The sequence below is a fragment of the Molothrus ater genome, chromosome Z (assembly GCF_012460135.2).
Source record: "Molothrus ater isolate BHLD 08-10-18 breed brown headed cowbird chromosome Z, BPBGC_Mater_1.1, whole genome shotgun sequence".
Taxonomy (NCBI): domain Eukaryota; kingdom Metazoa; phylum Chordata; class Aves; order Passeriformes; family Icteridae; genus Molothrus; species Molothrus ater.
The window spans coordinates 18,761,111-18,788,412 of NC_050511.2; the positions used below are offsets into that span (position 1 = coordinate 18,761,111).

A 27,302-nucleotide genomic window follows, 5' to 3' on the forward strand; every position below is an offset into this window, starting at 1 on the left:
ATGGCAGAGGGCTTGGAAGAAGATGATCTTTAAGGTACCTTCCTGCCAAACCGTTCCATGGTTCCACAAACATGACCACGCAGATTGCAGACACGTAAGAACTCGGCTCCAGCGGCGGGCCGCGTCGCTGGCAGAGCTCCGGCTACGTGTGTCCTGTTGGGAATGTCACCGGGCACAGCCCGGTCAGGAGCGGCGCAGGAGCGGCACGGAGCAGCCCCTGCTACCGTCACTGCCACCGCCTGTCGCAGCCCCCCGGGCCGTGCCCTCCGGCCGGCAGAGCCCCGTCCAGCCCTGGCCCCGGCAGCGCCCTGCGCCGGACGAGCCGCGTTTCCCGTGCTCGGGTTACCCTGCTCTCGTCCCGCCATCGGCCGAGAGGCGCCGGGGAGCGCGGGATGAGCAGGCGGCGGGCAGCCGGGGGAGCTCCGGGCAGCCGGCACCACGGGGAGCAGCTCAGCCGAGAGACAGGGAAAAGTTGTTTTCCTGAAGGCACCGAAGGCTTGAACAATGCGGCTTCCAGCCGAAGCATCTAAAACCTTCATCCCCAGGGGCTGAGTCTTTCCTCTTCCATGGTGGTGTCCTGTCACACCTAGCATCTCTGTTTTCAATAGCATCCCACCTAACTACAGCAGCAGGAGGATGAGAAGCACCTGGCACCGTATGGCTATTTCAGCACCATGGATGATGGGGTTTGACAACTGACATTCCATAGGGTGTATTTAAGCTATAGGGATGCAATACCTGAACGTTCAAGATGATGCTGGGAAAACTGTGTGGAAAGAACAGGCATTAAGAAGGGTGAGTGGCAGCTGAGATGTCAAGGCTGCAGGCAGGATACTGCATCAAACTGCTGACTCTATGTTGTGGAAAACAAAAGGGAAAAAGAACTTCAGAGAATTTATGAGATAAAACACATTCCAAGCCTGAACTGGTGAAGAAACTGTGGGAGAGGAGGACGGTGATTAGTTTGTGAGACTGGCATAATGACATCAAGTCTTACAGGACTTACACTGAAATCTGCAGCATCCATATAGTGTGTCAGTCTGGTGTGCACCTCATAACATGTGACTTGGCTGATTGTCAGGTATCCTTATCAGCTGTTGCTATAAATGTCCCAAAATGTCTGTTCTTACGTGCTTTCCTCTCCTGTCCAAACCTTTACTCACAACACTTTAAACAACACTTTATGTCTTGTTTATACCTCCCCAACATATTCTATATATACTCACATGTACAAAATCCAACAAACTCAATTTTATAATATTATGCCAGTTCATTTCCTTGAATGTAAAGCAAAATTACCCTTTGAATGAAATGTATTAGCAGCATTTAAGCCACAGGTTTTTTACATAGTAATACCAATTCCTGGATTGTTTCTGATTTTACAGTCAGATACATTTTAGCAAACAGTATGCAACTGATGTACTGTGAACGTAATGAATCATTAGCACTCCCACCCACCCAAAAGTGAGAGCCAAATGTTCAGTCCTAGCAAAAATACTTGAAACTCCATTACTTTTCAAAATAATTACAGCTGCTGGTCATATGCATGACTTCAGCTCACAAAGTGGGAAGTGGCACTTTGATGGACTTGCAGAGGCAAAGCATAACACATTGACAGAGCAGTAGACACACTCTGGGGTGCTTTTTTCATTGTAATATCTGCACTTCACAAATGTTACTTCTGTTTTAGAAAGCTTTTCTTCAAGTGGATGTTTATGTACAGATAATGAGATAGAAAAAGCATATAGAAATTGTACATATTCCTTTTCTGCTAGTAAGCATATCACTCATTTCAGATGCTTTTTTTTCTTTTTCAATTACAGGAAGTGAGTAATTTCCACAGAAATTAATAGGCTCAGAAAGGTCGAATTAGAAGAGAAAGGAGTGGAAATTTAGCAGCATTTTCTTAATCTGATTGTCATATATTATTCTTAATCATGGTGGCAGCTGTCTCTTACAAGAATGAAGACAATGTAAGGGAAGAAATAGAAAAACAGACCCTCTCCTATATCTATATTCTTCAAAATAGTGATTCTTCTTCAGAAGGTCAGATGTGTTATAAAACTGTTCTGCTGCATCAACAGGATTAAGCTACAGTTGGCCTTTGCTTAAAAGACTGAAAAAACTGTCAAAAATGGTTTGAGGCAACCAGGCTTAATCCATTTACAGACAGCTCCCTAAAGCCATGACTAAATTCCTTAATTTTTAAAATTGGACTGCTGTTGTCGTCACTCTTCCAGACACAGCAATAAAGGTGCAAATACCAACCAGCCATCACCTTTTTCAATGAAAAGAACTATAATACTACTAAGTGGTGAGTTGTGAGAGGACTGCTATGATCCATACCACCTTTTTAGTGAGGTGAAAATACAGAGAAAGAGAAACAAAAACAGTTAAGTAAAATCTTAGCCAGGCCTGAAATAATGTAATCAAATCCTACTCACTGAGGTTGTTACTTCAATTCCAGACAGGACAGTCAAACCAAGAGCAGTAACTGAGAAATGAGTGAAATGAAACCCAGATTTCCACTCATTAAAAAATGGTTAAGATTCATGTATAATGGTCAATGACAGAATCTAGGAATTCAATTTTCCCTGAATTCTGTTTATATTGAACGCAATGGTTTTAAGATCCAGTGGAAGTATCAGCTCTGAATGTGGAGTTTTATGGCAGAACCACATTGATACTGCCTGTGAGCCCAAGAGTTTCTAGCTCTAAGAAAATAATGTATTTGTCTTTCTTTATGTATAGATGTCAGAAGAAATTCAGAAGTTATTTGGAAGATTCTGAGATTAAGCTTATAAAAAAATTCTGATTGTGTAACTCTTTCAAATGAGATAAGACTTTTAATTTGTCTAGGATGTAGAATCCATTTAAGATCAAATGGATCCAATATAGCAGCCAAGATGGTTCCTACACTATATGAAGTTCTTTGTGCACTTATGGGAGTAAATAAAATTTTACAATTTATTCTTCTTATTAGTATATTTTAAAAAATAAAGTTTTAATGATTTTGAGTCCAATATGAAAGTAGTAGAATACTGAACTGGCAGGTAACTACCTATACAAAGTAAATATGTACAGTGTTTCAAGATGGCATAACAATACATTAAATTTATAAATTAGAAGCCAATTTTTATTCCCCCCCCGCCCCCGAATTAGTAGCCAGAGGATATTGATTTCCTCAAACATAATTTTTTGCTGGGTATTTGTGATAAATCCGCATAACAGACTCATGCACAATGACAACCACTGATCCATGTTCTTTGCCTTAGGAGTAACCTTGAAATTCCATTCCCATTTACAGCTGGAGTGGACTACAATCTGTTGTGCTAACATTTCCACTTCATAGGAATTAATAACACATTTCCAAAGTGTTAGTAACACTGAAGCCATGTTTTCATATTACAGGAGTTTCTGTAATGGCAATAAGCAAAAATGAAAGCCTTGAAAAATGGCCAGATAGAAATAGTGTTCGTATCATGAATAACATTCTCTCCATGGAGAAACCCTTTACAGAAGAATACAGGAAGCAGAAGCCCTTCTGCCCTCCCCTGCCCCTTTAAAGGACAGTTTCTCTTTCCGGCCTCAGCCAACAGAACAGCCAACAGAACAGCCAACAACTGTATAAAGTTAACAAAGTCAAGAACATTATTTCTGAGTCCTATTCCTCTGCTAAACCAATTCACAACTCAACATTAGATGTGGGGAACAATCTTTTCTATGAAAAACTCACACTTCAGTTTACTGTGCTGGTTGCATAGACTAAAGCCTTTGTCAATGATCCTGACTATCACTTGGTCACTGTCCATTCTCCAGCAACACAACCAGTAACACAACACGGAGACAAGTTTCAGAACTTCTAGAAGCAATCTTGTGGAAAGGAAAGTGGCTAGTATGGTCTTCATATATGTGATAATTTTATTTAAAGCTATGTTGCTACTGATGCTAGAGATCTGATCATAGGTAAACCAGCTTTAATGTGCTAGCCATGAATCTGTGAGACTGTGGGCCTTAGCCGGGGGATTTACTAACGCTGAGCATTTATTCTGGTGGATGAAAGTCACACTGTACTTCTTCATTTCTGTTGGTGTCTGCTCTCTAAACAGAATGGGCTGAGAGACATTTAAACGTCTTGTAGTCCTCCTCATTCACAAGGCTGCCTGAGAATGCACTAGGGAAGCTCTTTCCCTGCACTGAAATATTAACACTAGCTTCCAAATAACCTTGTCTAAGCACTGCCAGATGAGGAGCTAGTCAGTAACTCAGACAGTAGAATGGTAATCTGCCTTTTCCACCAACTTGCTGAACAAACATAAAAAATTATATTAATTACATTTTATTATGAGAAAGATGGATTTTTTTAATGGTGTATTTTTTACTGCTGGAATTGTTACTTTGAAAGAACTATATTTTGAAAGAAAAAATTTATTATATTTTGATTTTATTCTATGGAATTTTAGCCTTTACAATACTTATGTAAATATTTTTTACTTTCCAAAAGAAATGTGGCCATAGTAGGTGTTTTATAATTCAGCTCTGCAGGATTGAGCTGTGATTGGAAATAATGCTTGCAGAACTGACATCACACAGAACCATCAATGCATACAGTTTTCAAAAATAAATACATATTAATAAATTTATGTATACTAAGAAGTAGAAATATCTATTTATTTTAACAACCAATCTTCAACAACCAACAAGAAATGGAATCCAGTCTTGGAAATTATGAGCAATTTTATAGCCCTTTTTTATAGAGAAGACTAGCATTTTTTTTTGGAGAAAAGTGTTTTCAAAGTAGAACTGGCCACTGGTTTTACCACAAATACATTATTTGTTGAAGCAATATTTATTCCTTTGAGCATCAACTCTGTCTTGCATGTTTAGACCATAGTATTTGTGGAACAGAATTGTGCCCTTCTCTTTTGGAGTGCATACTGAGGCTACAAGGAGCCTTTTTCTCCCTAGTAACTACCCACACCATGGTTTTTCATTGCATCATATCTTACAGCCACTCCTACCTTCTAGGGAAGAAATAAACCAAACACAAAACAGAAGTCAAGGGAGTATAAATCTGCAAGGAGAGTGGAACTGCACTAGACCAAAGAAAAGTGTAGCAAAAGTGTTGTAAAAGACTAATTGGTGCTGCAGTTTCAGATTTTACTCAGCAAAGCAAAAACTGTCAGATTTTATCAGATTTTCATCGTTTGTGAGAATTAGCAGATGCAAGGCAAACAGGCTTTGGTTTTACAATGTCATACAGTGAATATCTATGGCTGATAGGTAACCTGCTTACATACATTTACAATGAAATCACATGCAGAAGCACATGATATCTACATGGTTTAAACACTGGACTGTTGTTTTCCCATGTGAAAGGCATAAGCATACTACGTCAGCTGCTTGCTCTTTGAGAGCAGTTCACCTTGAACTGCAAAAACATATATGGCTGTAGGGCTAACACTTCTTTGCTCACCTCCTTTATGTGCTAGGTTTTCAGAGTTGAAGATTGTATGAAGCATGATGAGATTCAGACAAAGAGATCAGATTGTGATGAGATTCATGAGATGAAATTTGATGAGATGCAAATTCTTTTTATATTATATCTGATATGTAGAAAATATTTTGAGATTCACCCCCAAACCCACTAAACAAAAAACAAAAAATAGAAAAAAAAGGGAAGCCAGCAGAGAAGAAATTTATTTCTGCAGCTGAAATGCTGAAATAGGTCATACATACATACAGGGCAGAGAAAGGGCAGAATACAAAACACAATGTGAGGCTCAGGTAGCATTTGCCATTGCTTGTATTAGCTGCAATCCAATTTAAAAGAATCAACCTACAAATTCTGGTTTTTCTTTTTCCTTTTGAAAAGCAGAGCTCAAACCTAGTAGTATTAATAGCAAAACCAACCACATCTACAATAATGATAACAACAACATTAAAGACTCCTCCCGAACTAAATACTGTTTTCTTTCTCATTAGCTGCCTACCGTCATCTGTTGGACCTTCCCAAAGCCTGCTGATAACATTTAGGTAGCTCAGCTTTCCAGGTTTTGAAACTCTTGCTTGATTTTCTCCTTCATTTCCATGGCACAGACTTCTTCCTAGGCTTTCTATTCAAGTCATCTTTGCACTCCTTAAATTAAAGACTGATTAGTCAATAGTTCTTATAGTATATGCACTAAGTTATTAGCATATGACGTACTTGGTACAAGGGGAATTTTTAAATGCTTGCTAATCCAATAGTCATTTCTGTAATATGCTCCTGATTTCATTCACATTTTTTTAGTATAGCAGTAAGCAATATAGTCACTAAATTTACTCGCTTGGATAAAATCCTACCTTGCTTATTGCAATTAAGAAAGGAAACTTTTTATTTTTATCATAATATCCTACAATTTAAGAGATTGGTCCTAAATTTTTGTCTCTCATCTGTATTTTTTATTTGGCTTAACATCTGTCCAAATTCATATCTAATTTAAATGTTCCAACATAAATATCATTGAAGAAAATAATTTAATATTCTGTGTGCAGAAGGAATAATTAATCAGATTGGCAATTTTATGCTAACATTTGAATGCAAATATTTGGGAATAATTTTTAATATTTCATAACAACTAAGACTATATGCATGTGACAACAGCTACTTCATTAAATCAGAATATCATCATAATGGAAATAAAATCAAGACTTTCCTAGTACAAAAAATGTTTGCCTCTACTCAAATAGAGATAATCTTCTTAACAGTGAGCTGATTAAGGACTTTGACAAAAGTCAATTTTACAATTTACAACGTAAATTTTACAATTCTATTAACAGAATGGAAGAGTCATTGAGCTATGAAAACCTGGCTGAGTACTATGGTTTGGGTTTGATCAGGAAATTTTAAAGTCATACCTTGGCACATATAACATTTCAAGTGATAACAGTAAGAACAGACAGTAAGAACTACTGTCTCTTTCCCTGCCTCCCATCATTCCTCCCAAAGTCCCAAAGTCAAATTTGGTAAAATCTTCACTGCAACTCTTCCCTGACAAGCTCCTGGTAGAGAATACTTTAGAATATTTGGGACGATGCTAGGCTGCCCACTGCTGGTGTTTCTCATGGATAGTTACACCAAAGTAATGTCCACTGGATAACACTGCCTTTTGCACAGGCAGTGTGGGGGTTTAGGACCTCTGCAGAGTGTGTGGGCTCCCTGAGACACCTGCCTGCCTCCCCTGACTATAAAGAATGCATGTGGCTCTTCAGAGGGATTTGATACCAAGAGAGCCACCTGGAAGCATAAAGCACAGGGGCATGTCTGAATACATGACTGTATGCCAATCAGCTGTTTCCATGATGAACAGCTCCCACTATCAAAGATTTTCTGAGCTGAGTTACCTAACATTGGAAAAAGAGGTCTTTTTGCATTAATATATTTCACCTTTTGGCCTGAGAGCAGAAGATTGAATTTTAGGCATTGCTTATTCTTTAAATTTTTAATCCTAGTTCTTGAGAAAGTGCAGTAGGCATTAGTGGATGTTCCTACCACCAGACCTGGAATTACACAAAAGATGAGTCATTTTGCAGGATGTAAAGCCAAATATATGGGGACACAGGGAGAAAAGGGAAGCTTTGTTGTATCTTGTCTCTAGGGCTGTCTGACCATGGCTTCTGGCCATTCTGATTCACTGCTGTGTTCAGGCTCCTTACTCAGGAACCTGAATATAATAAAAGCAGAACTTATGCACTTTAATGGGTGATTTCAACGTAGCCCTTAATTTTTAAATGGATGCTCAGGAAAGTGAATAGGCTGGAATAGGCCAGTTTCTCAGCAATCTATTAAAGGAAAAAATATCTACTCTCAAATAAATCTTTTAGACTGGACAGGTGATAATGTGTCCCTGAGCAGAAATGAAAGATGTGAAAAGAAGGTACACTCAGACTGCAACCAAGTCATACCAGAAACCACATCTGCTTCAGTTTTATTTTCTATATTCATCAGACAAGGGACTGCATTTGTAATAGAAAGGAGAAAAATGACACAGGCAAGAGTCCTATTTTTCTTTCTGATTCTTCTCAACTCTGTCTTAAAAACCAAACTACATTTCACTCTTTCCAGTTGTTTTTCTGTTGTTATGAATACAATAAATACAGCCTGGGGTCAAGTACAGTTTTCTGCTGTGCTACACTAACAGTGCTTGTAAAGGACACAGGCTGAAAGGAGAAGAAACACATGAAGGTTGTCACCCCGTTTCTCTTTCCAGTGAAGTAGACAGTTTGGGTGAAATAGTGATATAAGGACTTTTATTGGTGCAGCAAAATATGAGACCAATTTGATTGTAAGACGCAAAGAGTTATGTGGGGCTGCCTATCAGATTATTGATGTGGAGATTGATAATGCCTCTGATGTTTTCTTTTTAAATGTATCCCTAGTCTAACTCCAAAATGTGTGAGTCTGAAACAAAATCAAGGCTCTACTACACTGCAGTCTTATGAAAAGTAACGTGAAGTGCTGGATAAAGATAAAAAGCAAAGGTCAGCCCTATGATGGCTTCTAGTCTCTATGCACTTTAATAACACCACATATTTCTACTGAAACAGACTGTTGAAAAATTGAATTCATACACAAGGGCCGAGTGTGGTTGTCTACTCACTGCAAAACATCTCCTTTTATTTTCCAATTTTTGTTTCAAGTGGTTATTTTTAATTACATGGGCATTCCTGCCAGGAATCTCATAAACTGTGACATGTATTACTTTGTTTAACTTTCTATTTTATGAAAGCTTACATATTTGCCTATCAGGTATCAGTGTTGAAGAGTGCTATTCAAATATAGAGAGTGTCTATTTTGTGCCCTGGTTTTATTCACTTCCTTGAATGTGAGATGAACACGAACAGCTTATCTGGTTCAAAACCATGCCAGTCGTCTTCCTGCTATTCTGCCTTAAGGTTAATCACTGTTCTGTGAACCCACTCACCCTAAAAGATCCCTACATATATATTTCATTTGAAGCCTTCGGGTTAGAAAACTTTTGCAACATTAATTAAAACTACAAATCAAGATGAAGAATGCATTTAGCAAGTCTTCACATTTGTATCCTGTTAATAACAGCCTCTTCCCTAAACTAACAGGACTGAACTGGAGACATCACTTTTTAAAAGGAAAACCAGTTTACTAAATGACTCAATTTAAGCAGCTGTTTTTTAAAATTGTAGCACACGGAAGTACTGCACCATCTATGACACTGAGAAATTTTTTTCTGAACGCAAGCAAATATGGATTCCATTTATTACTATCAAATGCTCACAAGCTCTGCATGTGCAAGGAATAAAGCTGCAAATTCAGCCCCAAAAATGAGGAAATTACTTTGAAGGTCTGGGTGGGGAGCTGACTGAAGGCTCTCTGATGCCTTACCTGTTAGATACATACCTTACTTCCTGTGGGTCAGGGGATGTATGAATGAATTTCAGTCTGAATGTAATTTGTGCCCTGTATCTCACAAAGCAATATGATTTTGTTTGTGTTGTGGCTAACAAGGTTATAAGTGAGATAACTCTCTGGCGATCATGACCTAGATACAGACTTATAATGATTAACTGAAAAGAGTATCTAAAGTAAATATGGCTGTTTTCCAAATCTGTCCTATTTGTAAAAAATATTACTGATTGTTTAAGAAATCAATATAAAGATCACTTGAAAGTGCTTTTCACAGTAATGGTGGGGAAGTGGTTCAACTCCACTAGAATTGTTCAACTCCACTAAAGCTGATGATTATCAATCCTATATTCAAACACTTGGAAAAATTGTGAGTTTGTTTTGCAAAAAGAAGATGGCTGAAGCTAGCTAAAACAACCAATATCTGCATTGTTACTTGATTACGGAACTTCATGGGTCGGATGGAGGGATTTCAATGGAAGCTAAATCTAAATATGCTCTAAACTGCAAAATATAAATGTTTCTTTTTCTCTACTATTAGAGTTCATAGAATCATAAAATGGTTTGGGTTGGAAAAGGCTTTAAAGACCATCTAGTTTCAACACCTTCCACTAGAGCAGGTTGCTCAGAGCCCCTGCTCAAACACTTCCATCCAGGGATGGAACATTCAGATCTTCTCTGGGCAAAGTGTTCCAGGGCCTCATCACCCTCAGAATTTCTTCGTAATGTCTACTGTAAATCTGCCCTCTTTCAGCTTAAAAACATTTCCCCTTGTCCTATCATGACAAACACTTGTAAAGAGTCCCTCTTCACCTTTCCTGTAGGCCCCTTTATGTACTTGAAGGCTAGTACTTGACCTCACATATGTAAGATCACCCTCCACTTCTCTGAACAGAACAACACTCATCCATCAGCCTGTCCTCACAGGAGAGGTGCTCCAGCTCTCTCTGATCATCCCTGATCATGGCTTGCTCTGGACTGGCTCAAGCAGGGAAAAGCCTTTCTTATGCTGGGGGGCCCAGATCTAGGTGCAGTACTCAGGCTCATGCAATGACTTCAGCAAGGCCTTCAACACTGTCTCTCACAGTATCATCATAAGCAAACTCTGGAAGTGTAGACTGGATGAGTGGACAGAATTGTAGAATAAAACTGGCAAGCTCAATCCTCGAATCACAGATAGTTCCTTTGTTTTGAAAACAAAATATTTGTATTTCACTGGTTGTGCTAAGAGAATTACTGTCAGTTTGAAATGAAACACCAGAAAATACGATTCCTATGAGAGAAACCTCTCTTTTGGTTGAAGTACAGAACACCAAACATGAGAGCAGCAAACCCTGTTATTCCAGGCTGGTCTTGGTCATGAGAGAGAGATGGCACTTGTAGGAAATTCGTATCCTTTTGAAGACTTCAAACGGAAGTAAGTTTTCATCTCTGCTTATTCACACTGTCTGTAGTTAAAACTGATATTTACATCCTAGAGTTATAAGAAAGTATGAAAGGTGCCATCTTGAAATTCAATTGTTACATGAAAAGCTCCCGTGTCCTGCCCCCTAATTTGTCTGCAAAAGGAACACTCAGCACGCTATAGCATAGCTGTCTGATAATGAACATGTCATTGATATTCATTAGCTTCTCTCAACACAGTTTCCAATAAGGATTCATGTGGATATACTGAATAGAAAAGACTTTATCTTGATCACAACTGCTACATATTTACATTGAAAAATCATAAATTTTAAGACTACCATGGTGGCTGTTCCTTCTAAGAATTTGAGCAGATGATTCCTGTGCTGCTTCACTTCTCAATGTCATAGTTTCTTACTTTTTTGTTAAGGTATGCTACCACAGATTTATGCTTCATGGTGAATTCTTAAAATAGCAAATGAGGGAATTTTGCTCTTGCTTTTTTAGTTATTGCCTTTACCAGATTGCTTTTCATATTTCCTTTGTTGATACCCCCATATTGCCTGCAGTAGTTCACTTCTGTGATCATCTCTTTCCTCAGAGAGAATCTTCCCAGAGACATGTTGTCTTTAGCAACATAAAATCTCCATCTTAAGTATCTGTTTTCTGGTTTATCATCAATATAGCTTAGTGACACTGTGCCCTTCAGTCACCTAGATTGCTACCTTGCCAGTAAGTTCTTGCTGAGATTGCAAGCTGAGCCATCTGGAGGACATGATGGGGCTCTACCCTAGCTGGTGTATTTTTCTGGTCACTCCATGACACAATTTCTGAGAACAGCAAAACCAGGAGGATTTCTCAGCAGGAAGGATCTCTATAAGATACATTTTGAATGTTCCCCACAAAAATTCAAAAAACTTAGTAGCATGTGAAAGGGCTTTCAATTATTCTGTGAATTATAGCAGAAGTGTTTTTAATCTTCCTTCTTAACATACTGCTGCTAAGACATTTCACTAGGATTCTATATGGCCCAAGAACAAACCTATGCATATTTCTGCATTGATGCCATGAAATTGGTCGCCATGGAAATATCAAAACCAGCTTATAACTAAGAACAGGCAAACCCTTTCATGCAAAATAGTATCCAGCCTCAATTTCCATTCAATAGTCAAAATGAATTGTAGCCATTTTCATGCTTTATAGTGGCTTAATATCTTTGTTATATCATTGAAGTCTTTCAACCACTTATATCCACTGCACACAGGCTTCAGATCATCCAGTTCAGGGCATAATTTGGGCACAGAAATTCCAGGAGCATCTCTGAGAAATCAGACTAAATTAAATTAGACTAAATTATCCTTACTATTCTTTGCCTTTTCTTGCTGCCTTTGTATTTATTGGCAAATAAAGAATTTTCTAGATTAATTGGAGAGCTGACTGTGGTACTTTCTTTCTAAACTTTAAAATATCAGATGATTTGTGGCTAACATGTAGAGTTCACTCTGAGGATTAACTGAATGGAAACCTTCAGATCAGGGAGAATTTAAAAAGAGCAACAACATCTTCCAACAGAGAGTGTCTTAGGTCCTGCTGTCTCAACAGCTTCTCCTGCTGGAGAAAAGAAGTTGACCTCAGTCAAATAGCTGTGGGAGAGCATGTAAGGTAGTGTTCATTGGCAAGTACATCTTCTCTTCTGGATATAATTTCTTTTACTATCATGAACTTCACTATGTTTTCTAGAGTTAGTCCCTTGGAGTTAAAGAAAGAGCCCTATATTTGAGTATCTCTGTCTCCAGTTAACATATTTCTGGATTACTCTGCTATGAGACAAATCACAAAATCAAAAATAGATATAATATTCATAACTGAAATGGTTTACAGAGAGCAATCTGAAACCAATGTCCAGAATTACTTCTTCAAGAAATATATTAACAAAGGATCATTAATATAATTGGTTTACATATATAGATATATCTTCTTACTATTATTTAACTGCCTTTCTGTTTATAGTATAGATTTAAACACATAACCGTCTGTCCCCTGATGAGCACTACACAAAAATGTTCATATTGTATGAGCTCCTAGGAGAATAAAACTGTAAAGAACTGCCAAGACCACGTCCTTTTAAGGTGAGAGGTTAGCTGAAAAAACCCATTAATTTTAACACATTCCAGAGCCTACAGGCAGAAACTATTGAACATTGAAAAGCTACATTGCTCCTCAAAATTGCTGATGTACCATTTTTTTTTTTTTTAGAGATACAAATGTATAATTCAATTAAAAAGATGAGGTGTTTTGAAAATTACCGAAAATTGTGTTTCTGGTTGTGGTTTAAATGATAATTTGCCTGTTTAGTAAGTGTCTGTATACTTTCATCAAGAAGGAAAGCAAATACTCTTTCACTCTGTCAGAACACAATAGAGAAAGTAACACCCAGAAAATTACACAGTGTAAGTTGTGAATTAATATGTTGTAAAAAATATGCGGTCCAATAAAGTGCATTTCCATAAAGACATTCAAGACAAAGTTGCCATCAAAATAACCAAAAGTAGTGTGGGGTAAAATTTTCCAAAATATTAATGTAATTTACACTGCTAGTCTTGTTTTTAAGTCAACGTTTCCTTGGAAATAATACTATGTTTTAAAAGGAAATTTCTTTCTCATACAAATGTTATAAAAAGAGGATTTCCAATTCTAAATCAGAAAATTCCATTTTGAACACTTCTCCTCATAGCATAAGCATTTTTAAAGTGAAGTCTTTGTGCCTGCCTAGCTACAGAACTCTATGTCCCAAAAAGAAAGATGAATGGATTCCTCATATCCACTTTTTTCTACTACATTTCTTTGTAAAAAGTTAATTAATTTATTAATGACATGGTCACACACTGGTATATAAGGAAAATAATTGGGAAAGAAATTAAAATTGGAATAATAAAATAGAAATCAGAGGTTAACAGGACTGAACACTAGAAGACATCAATTTGAGTCACTCTGTAACTCAAAAACTCAAAATCTCTTTAATAAAACAAATACAAGGATATGAAGCAATATAAGTACATAAAGCAATCTATATTTACTATTATAAAATGCATTTTTCAGTTAGATGCTTTTTATAAATAAATTATTCTTACCTGTTATAGTTGCTTTGTTAATAGATGGTTGGCTACACATTGGTGATCTTCTATGAAAAAGGAAATGAAAAAAGGCTTAAGCCTGAAAAATTCACTGATGACTGAATTCTTGAACAATACAACAGAAAATACATTACCTGGGAAATTATTTGGGAACTCCAGAACAGGATAATTTTAGAAACTTATAGATTTATTAAAAGCCTGCCTAATCACATCTAGAGCAATACATAGTTTGAAATGTGACTTATAAACATATACAAAGACATTCTTTTCTTTGAAATGTTATTTACTTCTAGGTTTCATGATGCATGCTTTGGGTGATGGAAATGATTTCACTACATTTGCCAGTGTAACTAACATTAGTGTTAACTGTAATGCTGTACATGACTGGAGAGAGATCATATTTATGCTGCCTAATTTATAGTTATGAACTACTGCAGATAGATTGGGTATCACTACCTTGAATGAGTGATGTAGAGTTCTAGGTTCAGACCATGCAAGCAGATCTCAGTGAGTGCAGCTTCTGCTCACTCTGTTTCATTTGCAATACTCAGGCTGTGCCTGAATGGTCATCTCTGAATGATCTTAGACATATGACTACTTTATCTAAAATCACATAAGGTGAAAAAACCTACTCCAAGTTTATGCAAGGACAACAACTGCAAGATCAATTAGAATGCAAGGGGGCTATTGTCTCAGCCACCAACTGCAACATATTTAGGGGATTAATAAACTTATTCCTCATCATTGATTTATGCAGGTTTGGTGGCACAGACTGAAATCTATAACTCATATTTGTCTTCTTAGCTTACATAAAAAAAAGTATCACTGCAAAAAGTTCAGTGGCCAAAAAATGACACTCACTTGCTGGGTGCACGGTCTTGTAAATTGGTTAATGCAGCAAAGTTATTCCGGACAGTACGCAGGCTGGCCAGAACCTGGAACAAAAAAAGTGGTTTCAGTATCAATTTCTGTATAAGTGAGACTGATCTATCTCTGCTCCACTGTGCTGAAAGAAAATGGAAAGCACGTTGCAAAACCACTGTAAAAGGTTTCCTGGGCAAGTTAGTCTGGAACCTTTGGCTATTATTTAGCAATAATATGTCTGTAATACAAAGGCAGTAGTTTACCTCTATTTTTTTTTTCCCCTCATAAACAAGTCATTTTCTGTCTGAAGGAAGGCTGACTCGCAGAGGAGGAAATTTTTTCTACATAATTCTACTTATTTCTTTAAAATAACAAGAAAAGCATTTGGGTCTGGAAGATAATAGCCCATTCAACCCTAATATTTCAGGCATAAGAAATAATTGCAAAATCTTTATTTGCAGTTCAGTTCCCATAAACTCCTAAGGACAAAGGGAATGAGATTGTCTAGACTACCAGGAAAAGTAAAAAAGTAGAAGAGTCTCCTCTAAGAGACACAGTTGATTTAGGGACTCAGTGCAGAAGGCCAGGGGAAGTTATCCCCTGAGAATGCAGGAAAAGTCTGCAGACTCTTACAAGCTTTATGCATTGGGGAAGACAACATAGACGAACTGCTTCCTTTCTGGACTAAAATTCATGCGAGATAGCAGACAGTGAATGCAGTGGAGTGTCTTTGTGTTATAAGTGGCAAAGGCACTCTCTTCTGAAGGCAGCTGGGTAACACACAAAAGATTTTGTGCCTTGTGACGGTAAAAAAGTGAACCTCTCTGTCAGGGGAGAGGTTGTTCAGCTGATGTCAGAGAGGAACCATGAGTTTATTTGAGCTAGGCTGGAAATGGGAGAAAGCAGCAACACTAATCATTGGTATGTCTTTGCAGAAGTTGACCTTTTTCTTCCTCAGCCCAGACTGGGCTTGGCTCTTGGTGAACCCATCTGAAGAATAACAAAAGCAACAATGGGAAGCTGGGTTTCAGAGATCTGGGTTGAGGAGCGCACAGCCCGCTTTTCATAGCACCTTAAATGTATGCAGGAGGTAGGAAGTGAGTAGGACACTGAAGAAAAAGAGAGTAAATTAATGAAAGTTTGTAACAAAAAGTAAAGAACTAGCAATGACTGGCAGTGGTCAAGCTTTTGGAGGTAATTTCCAAAGAAGTTAAGATAATAAAAAATACCTTTGACTAACTAAACAGTATTAATCTGTTATGTTTTATTAATCTGTTATGTTTTCCTTTCCAAAAATCAGGAAGCAAACTGACTTATATTTAATTCAGCATGGATTTAAACCAATTAAATATGTCATCAAATTTGCATATTCAGGGTACAGTGCAGATTTCAGAGTATTTTATAAAAGGCCCTTGCTTAATATTTTCTCTGCTAGCAAAAGATGATGGTTTTATTCATAACAAGGAGTTGATTGAGTCTTATAAACACTGAATCTCTTTGCAATATAATTAAATATATAATAAAGTATTTAATTAATATTCTTTTAACAGCTTATTATTTGACCAAAGCAACCTACATAGTGTGGCTGAAGCTGCCACATATGCTTATATGTATGACATATGGTGTATATTATATTATGTATTATGTATTATGTATTATGTACTATGTATCATATATTATATATATTATATTATATGTTATATGTCATATGTTATATGTTGCATGTTATATGTTATATGTTATATATGTTATATATGTTATATATGTTATATATGTTATATATGTTATATGTTATATAATGTATATATAATACATATTATATTCTTATAATATTCTTATTTGACACTGCTCTGTGACTCAGCCTTTCTCTTTCCATTCATCTTCAATCACATATGACTTCACACAGTAATTTGAATTTAATTCCTATCTGTTTTGGAGTAAAACCCATCATCATCGGTTCAAGTAAAAGCAATGTTAATTTTTCATACTTTATAAGGAACCTCTCTTGTGAAATCTGTGGCTTTTTAATCTGAATTATAAAGAATTTTGAACTGGTATTTTATAAATCTGAATAGAAAAAACAAACCTGGCTTTGTAAGGGAACATAAGTGTTCTGGGTAAAATTTATCTCATGTCTAAAAATCTCAATGTATTTAATTCATAAAATATGTTCAAGTGGAGAAATGGTAATTAGAAAAATAACAGAATAACAGGAATCAGAGATTTGTCTCAATCATGAGTGCCTGCTACAGTATTTGGAAGAGAACAAAGGTGTTTGTCATGCTATTGTACTTCAACTATTCAGATAATCAAAAAGTGTTAAGAAAAAGAGGTATAGTTAACAGAGTGGGAGGTTTATGACTTTCGGTTGAAACACTTTTCTTGTTTCAGGCAAACATATAATATTAACAACAGAAAAGAACTGTTTTGGCCATTTTGTCTTTAAATTACAAGGCCCTGTGAGAAATATGGCAAAGCTGTTCCTACCTGAGCAAATGGTGTCACAATCAAGTCATCGCCATGTCTGAAAAAAAAATAAATAAGGAGAGTTGCAAGTTAGAAAAATTTGCTGCTTTAACAGAAAGAAAATCAGGTTTTATAACACAGTTTTATTCTTCTGCAATTACACTTTATTATTGTTCCACACACTCTGAAAAGCAAGTGCCAACTTAGTTATTGCCCAGCTGCCTGGCAAGTCTATGGGAATGTTGACAGACCAGCCACTTTCTGTGCTGTGGGTATGGCAGGTGACTGACCATCCAGATTAATCCACAGACATGTCATCCCAAAGGATAGAGGTGAATGTTCTAAAAGTGATTCCAAAGGCAAAAATACAATATGTTTTTAATTTTCTTGTGCTTCCCTGTAATGAATTTATCATGAGTTATAAGTTGCAACTTCTAACAGAAACTAACATCAGTTTGGTGCTATTTTAATATTGTTCAAGTTTAAGCATAAAATATGAGTTTTGAACATTAGATTTCAAGTCCATGAAAATCTAATTAGAAAAAGGCTGATAAATGGAGAAATGTGACTTGTGTTTGTTGACTTGCTACAACATTATTCTTATAATTTATAGACTATCCAGAAGGCAGCAATGATTTGCAGATACTGCAAGAACCTAATTAAAAAGCAGCGTGTGCAATCTGTACCACTGTACAATCATTCTGTAAGGATGAAACAAAACTCCCCAATATTCAGGATCATCAGAACGTTTAATAACTCTGTAACCATTTTTATTATCATCTCTTTTATTCCTTTGGTAATAGAAGAATGGATTTTTAAACACCCTATGGAAGAAATCTGCACTTTGAACACAGTCTTTGCAGGAGTGGTTGGAATAGGGTAGTGCTTCAGGTGAAACCACAGGTCCAGAGTGGACAGAAAGCATATAAGCCTGACTCTTAGAACAAACCAAAAGAAACGCGTCCTCCATAGGAGGAACTCAGAGGCTTTAATTGCTCAGGAAAGCCAAATCCAATCGGGTATAATAGACAACATGAATCAGCCAGGAGCATTAACAGGAGAGTTAATGACCACCTGGGTTTAGTACCTCTTCATGTTTTCATTGGGTCAGGAAAACATCAGCAAATGCCCTACACTATAATTTTAGATAAGGGTTGCTTAATGAATTACACAAAGGCTTTAGCAGAAGATAAGACAAGTGCCTTTTTTTCATTTTTTTATCCTGTTCTCCACTGAAAGAGAGTGTGACTATGCTACTTCACTTCCAGGAAAATTATCCTCTTTGTCTTCGAGTTCTGTGAAATGGTATTATCTGATATGTGACAGCTGGCTTAAATGTTTCTCAGTAGTCCTTTTATTTCTTATCTTTTATAAAGGATATTTTTATTTGCATAGAGCTAATCCATTTTTTGCTTCTTTTTTGACATTTAAAGGGGGCCCAGCTCAAAACATAAAGCCACTTTACAGTCTAACCTGTACATTTGGAAATTATGAAGGGCAAAACTATGAAGATGAAAGTGTTTACAGGTAGCAGCAGCACTGGACAAAAAACAAAAAATATTCAATAGTTTCTACCTGTAAATAAGACAGTGGAGACATGGAAAGGGTTCTTTCTATCATCTACCAGTGGCAAACACTCTGAGTGCCCAATATATGACACAAATGCACAAAATATTCACCAGTGCCTCAAAGTACCAGACAACTCCTGAAACATAGTCACTAACAGTGAATTTCAGATTGACAAAAAAATATGAAAATAATATTGTCCTCCTCAAAATCTCTTGTGGAACTTTTTATTGTAGATGGTACTTCCTCTCCTTCCCACTTAGCCCCTGTTTGCCACTCTGTGGATGCTGAGGCACCCATAAAAGGCAACAGCTATGTGTTCTTGGCTTTCTGTCGTGGAGGATCTTTTATTCCTTTATTTAAAATAACATGATCCCACTTTTCTCATTTTCAAATTTGATTCTACTTGAGTTGTTTCTGGACTGTATTGCACTGAAGAACACTGATATCATACTGTAGCTTGTTATTCTTCAGAAGAGGCATGATTAAATAGTAATTTAATGTACTGAAATCAAGCCAGAACTTGATTTTCACTTTTCAAATCTCCCCTGTGTCAAGAGCAACAAATCCAGATATTATCATTATTTTGGTCAACCTGATACTGAACGTACAGATATCCACAGCTTTCTCAAAATAGTTTAGCACTCATCAGACCACTTGAACTGCAATGCAATCATAAAAGGTGGTGAGCAATCTTTGATCCACATTGGGTCAGAGAATCTGGGCAAGGTGAGATGGTTCAAAAATAGAGCAGATATGTCCAAAGAAGCTTGTGGTGGTTTTAATACCGAAGAGCAAGAATGCATGATTCAAAATGCCATTGATACACAGTGTACTACAGTGTAATAAACACTACAATATATCAGTGTCCTCCTCTCTAGATGACATGGAAGCTTATGGGTAATTCGTTCTGGATTCCAGATAGGATAGTGCTCGTTCTGGATTCCAGATAGGATAGTGCCCTCATCTGTATACAGAAGCTAGAGGGAGTGTAAATAACACAATATGCCACAAGCTTCTAAATACAGACAGACCTATTAGCCATTAAAGCTAGAAGAAATCGTTCATATCACTGCTAGACTCTCTTAACTAGAATGCCTGCTATACTTGTTCACATCATAATTTTTCAAAGGAAATAGAGGTTTGAAAACAATATTTTTCACAGAGCCCCAAAATTCAAAATTATTAGCACTCCATCACCAAAGAACACTGCTAAAACATGCACTGGCCCACATGAGTTTAATGACTGTTACAAAAAACACAAGAAAAATTCTCCTTAGCAGACCAAAGATTATACACTGCATTGCAAGCTATTAGCCACAGTGAAGTGGTGAAGCATAAACTTCTGCAAATTTCTGACTTTTTCTTCATAACATTTCCTACATGACACTTGAACTCACACCATATAACCTATGCTGATCCCCACCCTGAGGAGATGAAAGTTCTGTATTAAGTCAGAAGCTAGTTGAACATGTTCAGTGCAACAGTACTGCTTCCTTTCTTCAGGATTTGGATCAATTTGTCTCTTCTATCCCAATCACTGAACAGTAATTAACTTTTCCCCTAATAACAAGGAACTTAGAGATGCATGGACAGACAGAGAAGCAGGCAGGAAGATTAACACAAGGGTAAGACAGGGTGACTGCATAACCTTTACTTCATAATTAACTGTCATAATTTAATATAAAATCTAATGAGAGAAGTAACTAGAGAGATGTTCTGCTGACCGATCAGGATACACTTAAAAAATAGTGGATGTCTTTTATAGTGGTTAGAAAAAACTCACTATATCCATTAAGGAGAAGGGAATCCCAGGCTTTAGAGACCATGAGGAGAGTGAGCTTCACAGGGAAACAGAGTTTGTCTTTCTAAAGGCCATAGTAAACACAGATTAAGGTTTTCTGGGTCTTTCCAGACTTTTACATGAATATCAACAGAGTGATCTTTAGGACATGCATTGAAGTTATGAGATATAAACAGGACAAATAGGAGCTCTGCCTTATTTGAAAAAAGGGGAGAAAACATACAAGACATATTTACATCAGTTTGCCACAAATGTACCAGTTTAAAGTATGATTTTATTGGTTTGCAACACTCCTCCCCTTGAATCAAAACCTTACTTATATTCTCAGAAGTACTGCCTGAGGATGCCTGTCAGGCCTTAAATCCAACTGGCACAGTCTTTGTTGGATTCTCTGGCTACAAACTTTGGACATAGACCATTTGAAAGAACAAAGCTGCCAACTTTGAATTGAAAAGCCCAGGAGGACAGTGGCTGTAGGGAATCCCTGAATGAATCTCCACATCAAGAGCTTTCATCACACTGCTTTCATCTTCTTTCATCACACTGTCATATGAATTTACTCAATTTTTAAAGAACTGTATAAGAAAGAAGATTGACACTAAGGTAGTCTTCTGTTTGGGTAAAAAAAAATATATGGCAGCTGCCTTTTGCAGTGTAAACATCTAGATTGGGATTAAACATTGCATCCACTCATTTCTGCATACAAGGCTGTATACTTACTGCCCAATAGTGTGTCTCAGCTTAGATGAGACATTTGTGTTTTGTTTGCTGGAACACAATTATACCATATACAAAACCACAAATGAAAGATAGAATATAAGCTGATGGACTACCCTAACTGCCAGGATTTTCTTTTCTGTCCCAATAACATTTTATAGTTGAAGCCAAATATGCACCCACAAAACTTATTAATTAAGTATGCTGAAGTATTCACATTGCTCAGATTCACATTTTAGCAGCAATGAAAAATGATTCTAGATTGCACCCTGATAAGGCAATAGTAATGGTACTAGCTATCAGAAGCTGTGCTTTGAGGAAAGTGAGCAGCAGTGGCTGCCTGCTCCATGCAGCTTGATATTTATCATCATCATCTGCTTTTGAAAAATACAAATGGGTTAGTTTGCAAAATTGATTTTGTGAGGTCAGAAATCATAGGGTTCCAAGTCAGTTTATTCTGCAGGAAGGAATAGTGCTTAAGTCATGTCATCTCAATTTTTAAAGACTTTGAGAAAAAAATTCTAGCCCTGAGATAGCTTAGGCCTTGTTAAAAAAGCCAAAACTAAATAAATGTAAGTAGCAGCTCTTAAGGTTTGGCCCACATTACAAAATTAATGGGTGGGTTTACACCTTTTGTTTTCCTAGATAGCCAGTGGGTTATTGGTGATTTGCATGTCTTTGAAAGGGTAAAGGCAACCTGAGGGAAGATTGGGCATCTCAGGCAGGGGATAGAGTCTATGAGACTGCAAGCAGGCTGAGATTTAGGGTTGAGAGAACAAGCAATTAAAATTGGTAGCAGAGCTATGAGCTGTAGAAGAGGGGGTTGTTTTTCCCAGAGCATTTTAATTCTGTGAATATGTACGTAAGAGGATTGTTAAAAAGAGCTACTTGAAACCACAGAAATTAGACCCTGAATGAAGCAGACTCTCATCAACTATTGTCTGAGTGTTTCAGAACACCACAATTTTCTGTAACACTGTGCAGTTATGTCCTCCTGATACATCTGTCTAATTCAGCAACACAGCTAGCCCTAATTAGTGAAAAAGTATTGCTGTAATATTGGGAGTTCAGTACAGTTAATTTAATCAAGCTTAACCAGATGAAGGAGGATTGGCTCCAAAAAGCTACAGCACCTGAGAAGTCCATTATCCCAGCCAAAAGAATGCTGGTTATAGTAATTCTCCTTAGACTGACTAACTAAGCAAGTGAGATTTAGAAAGACAGACTAAAGGGAGAAAAAAATTCTCCAGTATGAATGTCACTAATGAAAACTTCAGATATAAGTCTTTCTAAAAACCCCAATTGACTTCATAGGGAGCATAAATCCAGTTACTCCACTATGATGTTCATTAAGAAAACAATTCTTGTCTGCCTTACAGAAATCAAAACACCTCAAAAAAAATTTGAATTGTTACATTTGACTAATACACATATATTATGTACTAAAATACCTGGAGTTTTCTAGATACAACTTGTATTTTATATAAGAAAATAATTTTTCATGTCACCTTTTTAGCATCTCAGGTCCTGAAGGTACATTTGATTAGGTTTGAAAGAAGCCTTTGAATTCTTGAAATCTACCCTGCTGCAGTCATCAGTGCTAAGTTACCCAAACTGCAATCTTAATTCAAGCTAAACTGCATTAGCACCCAAAGTGAGAAGCTCTCTCAAGACTTGGAAAGGCACAAGGACCACATCTATTACAGACTAAAGAACTGGAAAGAATCAGTGTTAGCAATTCTAAATCAGTACTTTGAGGTTTAATCCAGGCACTATCAGGTACATACTATCTGGCTATGTGTACACCTCACTGTGCATTAATATCTCTCTTTCATAGTGCCTGTACTTTTGTCCAGATTTAAAAAATAATAAGAATTTGCTGGGTGACAAGGGCTATTTTAGGTCTCAGTGACAGTGATCTGAGCTGGGACTTATCACATCCAGAAGCTTCATTCAGAATTCCTGGATAAGCTAGAATCAGAATTGGCTGACTATATCCAAAACCCAGGAATTATTACTATTTTTTCCCATCCAATATAATGCACTGTAGGAACACAACTAGGCATCTTACATCTACCAAGAAGGTCTCCTAACACCTTTGGAAGAGTTTGAGGACCACCAGGATCTCTTATGTCAGTCCCAGCTACATTTCCCAGAAGCTTAAACCTTTTCCAAAGACACTGCACTCACACATCTGACTTGTGTAATCTGCCTGAGGAAATCACATAGGTAGTGATGTAGTGGACCATCACAGTATGATGTGTAGCAGCATGTAGCCAGCATGATGTGTAGCATAAAAAAAAACACAGATAACTCAAGAAATTATTTTTATCACATTGCCCTAGTCATCCACCAAGCTTCAATGCTTTAATCCTGTCATTATACAGCAGACCATTTAGATTACAGGAGAATGGTGGGCAACTAACTGAGCAACTGGCCTCTATTAAGTCTGACAGAATTATTCAGTCCTGAAGGGAAACAGAACATGCTGCAGGTGGTTTTCCTTCTGAAATCAGAAGGTAGTTCTGGGGGTAACTGAGGCAATGGCAATGGAAAAGAAGCTACAGCAGTGTGGGGTTTTTTTGGTGTCTTAAAGGAGAGGCTGGATTAAGCCAGAGGAGATAGGACTTTGAATGAGAAAAATGCTGGACTCGATCAGAGGAGTCCAGGCCAAATCAGCAGTGCCACTATTGGACTGTTCATACAACAAAAATCATTATTTAGCTATATCAAGGCTGGAAAATAAACAGGCATCAGAGACTACAGTGCAGTTCTGTTTTCTTCTCAGGTTTGAGAAAATTAGTGACTGGGTTTGCATACATGACTGGAAGCAATCAAGTTAGTGCCACTTAATGAGTTACTATTAGTGAATTTTGAGTGCATTAGCTGACATACATAAACTTTTGCCTGGTATCAAACTAAAATAAAATGTGTTTATTGTGCCTGTAACTGCTTTTAATCATCAGGTATTTGGTTGCTTGCTTGTCCCTGTCCTACATACTTAAGTGTTTAAAACTGATATGGGTGTGTTACTTCTGAAGAATAAGACTATATGACTTTCCATGTGGGCCTCCTACAGATGCAGGCTGAAAGATTCCCTCCTTAAAAGAAATAGCAGAGCTGCTGAGAACAAGGCACTCATGCAACGCAACCCAGCCTGAGAGAGCTTGCTATGAGCCAGCCACAGAAGGTTTCAGGGTTTATAAAAAAAATGGGCCCTTAACTAAATTCAAAGGTCTCTAAATGCATGTAAGAAGAAACAATCTAACTTCAAGAAAAACAAGAGAAAGCCACCAGATTTTCAGACTGTGCTCTTTCAGGGATTGAACTCTACAACTAACTGAGCATTAGGGCCATTAAAAGAATTCAGAACATTCAGTTTGTGCCCTGAAGGGTGGAATGGCAGCTAATGTTCTTCTGGGTTGTGAAATAAATGTGACCTGTGCATGTAGGTGATCACTGAGCCAGAAAAACAGTCCAAAAGAGATCCCTGCAAAACATTCAAGTCCCTTTTTACAAAGCTGCCTCTCTTCACACTGCTCCTATCCTTCAGTATTGCTGGCACACAAAATGCACGTCTGCCCTCCTCTCCACTGCTGATCAGTGTTGCAATCCCAGGGAGATGTGGTGTTGTGATGTACCTGAAATCCCAGCTAAGAATTTATTTTGGTACCATATTTTTAAGAACATGCCATCTGTCACTGAAAAGATGTAGGAATTCAGTTTGTTTTGGTTGTAACTTCAGTAATAACATGTTATTTTCCTGCAAACATCCCTTGTATCCAGAGAAGGGAAAAAAAAACCTAAAACATTTAAAGTGTTCAAAGAGGAAGCGATGTGTTTAACAACTGAGAGCTGTTTGGAAAATTGTAAGGTTTTAGCAATCTCTCACACAGAACCAGTCATGATTCTGTATTGACTGAAAGTAAATAAAATATATTTGCATTTCATCAACAACAATTCTCCCCTGAATAAATAGCAGATAAATGCTTCTCCATGCAAAAATGCTTTCTGTTTTCCAAAATAACTAATTTCCTGATCAACAAATAAAGTTAGCACAAATTTATTGTTCAACTTTAAGTTAGTTGCATTCTAAGTTGAGTTCTTTGTTTTGAATTCCACCTGTAAAATGTGTCAAACAACCAGAAAGGACAATCATCTTTTTTTTTTCAAATTTTTTTCATTTATAGCTCAAAAAAATATTGTGAGTGACTTGCAAATGACTTGTATTCATTTAAGCTGCAATCTGGAACTTCATTTAAGGATCTTAAAAAACAAAGAAAAACACAATGAAACAAAATATTTGTCTCTTCTTCCTAATGCAATGTAAATATCTTTCTTTACATGAACAAATAAATGTCTCAAGCAATTGAATGTATTTTTTAAATTAAAGATTGTTTCTAAACAGAGTCACACATAGAAAATGCTTCTTTATTAGAGCAGGCTGGACTTTGAGGTTTAACTGCTCATTTTCAGCCAGTAATAACAATGAAATAAAAATATCAGAGATTCCTAGAAAAGCATATGATTGAAAGGAATTTCAGCTGAAAATTTTCCGGAGAATAGATAATTATTTCTAATTTTTGAGCTGAAGTGCAATTATTCTTCTCAGTAAACACATGTCTTGTCTGCCATCCCAGAATCTTGGACAACACCTTTCATGAAAAATGTGTATTTTTTCTTTGTAACTTAAGATTCATAATCACAATATTTGATTAATAAAACCAGGCCTTATTGGCTCAGAAAAAAAAAAAGAAAAAGCTTGCCTTAGAGGACAAGAAAATATATCCTCTGTAACTGTAGCTGTAGGGAATATGTCCTGAAGAAAACTTCATCCTCTTGATATTTCTTTTATCACAGACAGCAGCAGAGGGATGCTGCTGTCTTCAGAAGTTACTGAAAGAATAGCAGTAAGTTGTTCAGGTTAGAGAATGGGTGTATGGTGGCCATTTAGAAGACCACCAGACCAGTGACCCTGCAGTTCCCCTCAGTTCCTTGGCGGAGTTCTGCTCCTTTAATACATGCAAGCAAGTTTTAATACATATCAGCAAATTTTGTGTAATATTACTAGTTGGAGCTGATGAAGAAAACAATGCTGACCTTCTCTAAAGAAAGCTGTAAAACTCCCCCAGCAGTTGCTTTTATATGAGTGAGGTACAGCTGGCCAAGTCCTGAGGAAACCAGGATGTCTGTGCTGTGCTGTGCTGTGTTCTGAGAGCTTGTGGAAATGGGAGAAGAACAGACTTAAATGAGACGTCAGAAGATACCTTCTTACACTCAGAAACACAGTGGAGCTTGGACAGACTTGTCTGCTGAGAATGTCTTGGATCCCTGGTCTAGACGGCTGTCCTCTGGTCTGCTTTTTCAGAATCACAGGGGGATTATACCTGTTTTTTGCCATTCAGAGTGGCATAAAACATGGGCTGTGATGCAGCACTGGACAGCTTATTGGCTTTTTATTTTCTAGGAACCTATTTTTTAACCTGATTAGAGACGTGGGTTCTGCTACAACAGAAATTCTCTACTAATTTGATCTCTTCCTCCATTAACCAGGGCAGTGATCCCTTAACAAGAAAGAGCATAAAAAGTGTTATCACTTCAACTTCTTCCTGTATTTGCAAGTTCTGGACAGCCACAGCAGTTCAAAAAAGTCAGCATTAAGCAATCAGACCACCTCAGCAAGACATCCACACAGCTCTCTGCTTCACTAATGTCTTCAAATATAGGCCTGACAATTTTTCCAACAATGATTTTGCACATCTTTCATCTAGATAGTATTTCCTTTCTCCTCTGTGTTGGTGTTGGGAATTGGTTTTTTTGGTTGGGTTTTTTTTTGGTTTTTTGGGTTTTGTTTTTTTTTTGTTTTGTTTTGTTTTTTTGTTTTGTTTTGTTTTGTTTTGTTTTCCATTCTTTAGTTTCCTTC

At 37.1% G+C, this 27,302-nt stretch overlaps 1 protein-coding gene across 4 annotated transcripts in view; it reads right to left on the reverse strand.

Moving 5' to 3' along the window:
- PDE4D (phosphodiesterase 4D) overlaps nt 1-27,302 on the reverse strand; it is a 354,668-nt gene that overhangs the window by 67,994 nt on the left and 259,372 nt on the right. For all 4 annotated transcript variants that reach the window (XM_036402843.2, XM_036402844.2, XM_054517852.1 and 1 more), the window contains exons 3-5: nt 17,314-17,350; nt 14,824-14,897; nt 13,960-14,009 (exon numbers count right to left, since the gene is read on the reverse strand). In XM_036402843.2, the coding sequence (XP_036258736.1) occupies nt 13,960-14,009; nt 14,824-14,897; nt 17,314-17,350 (161 nt within the window). The remainder of the gene's footprint in view (nt 1-13,959; nt 14,010-14,823; nt 14,898-17,313; nt 17,351-27,302) is intronic.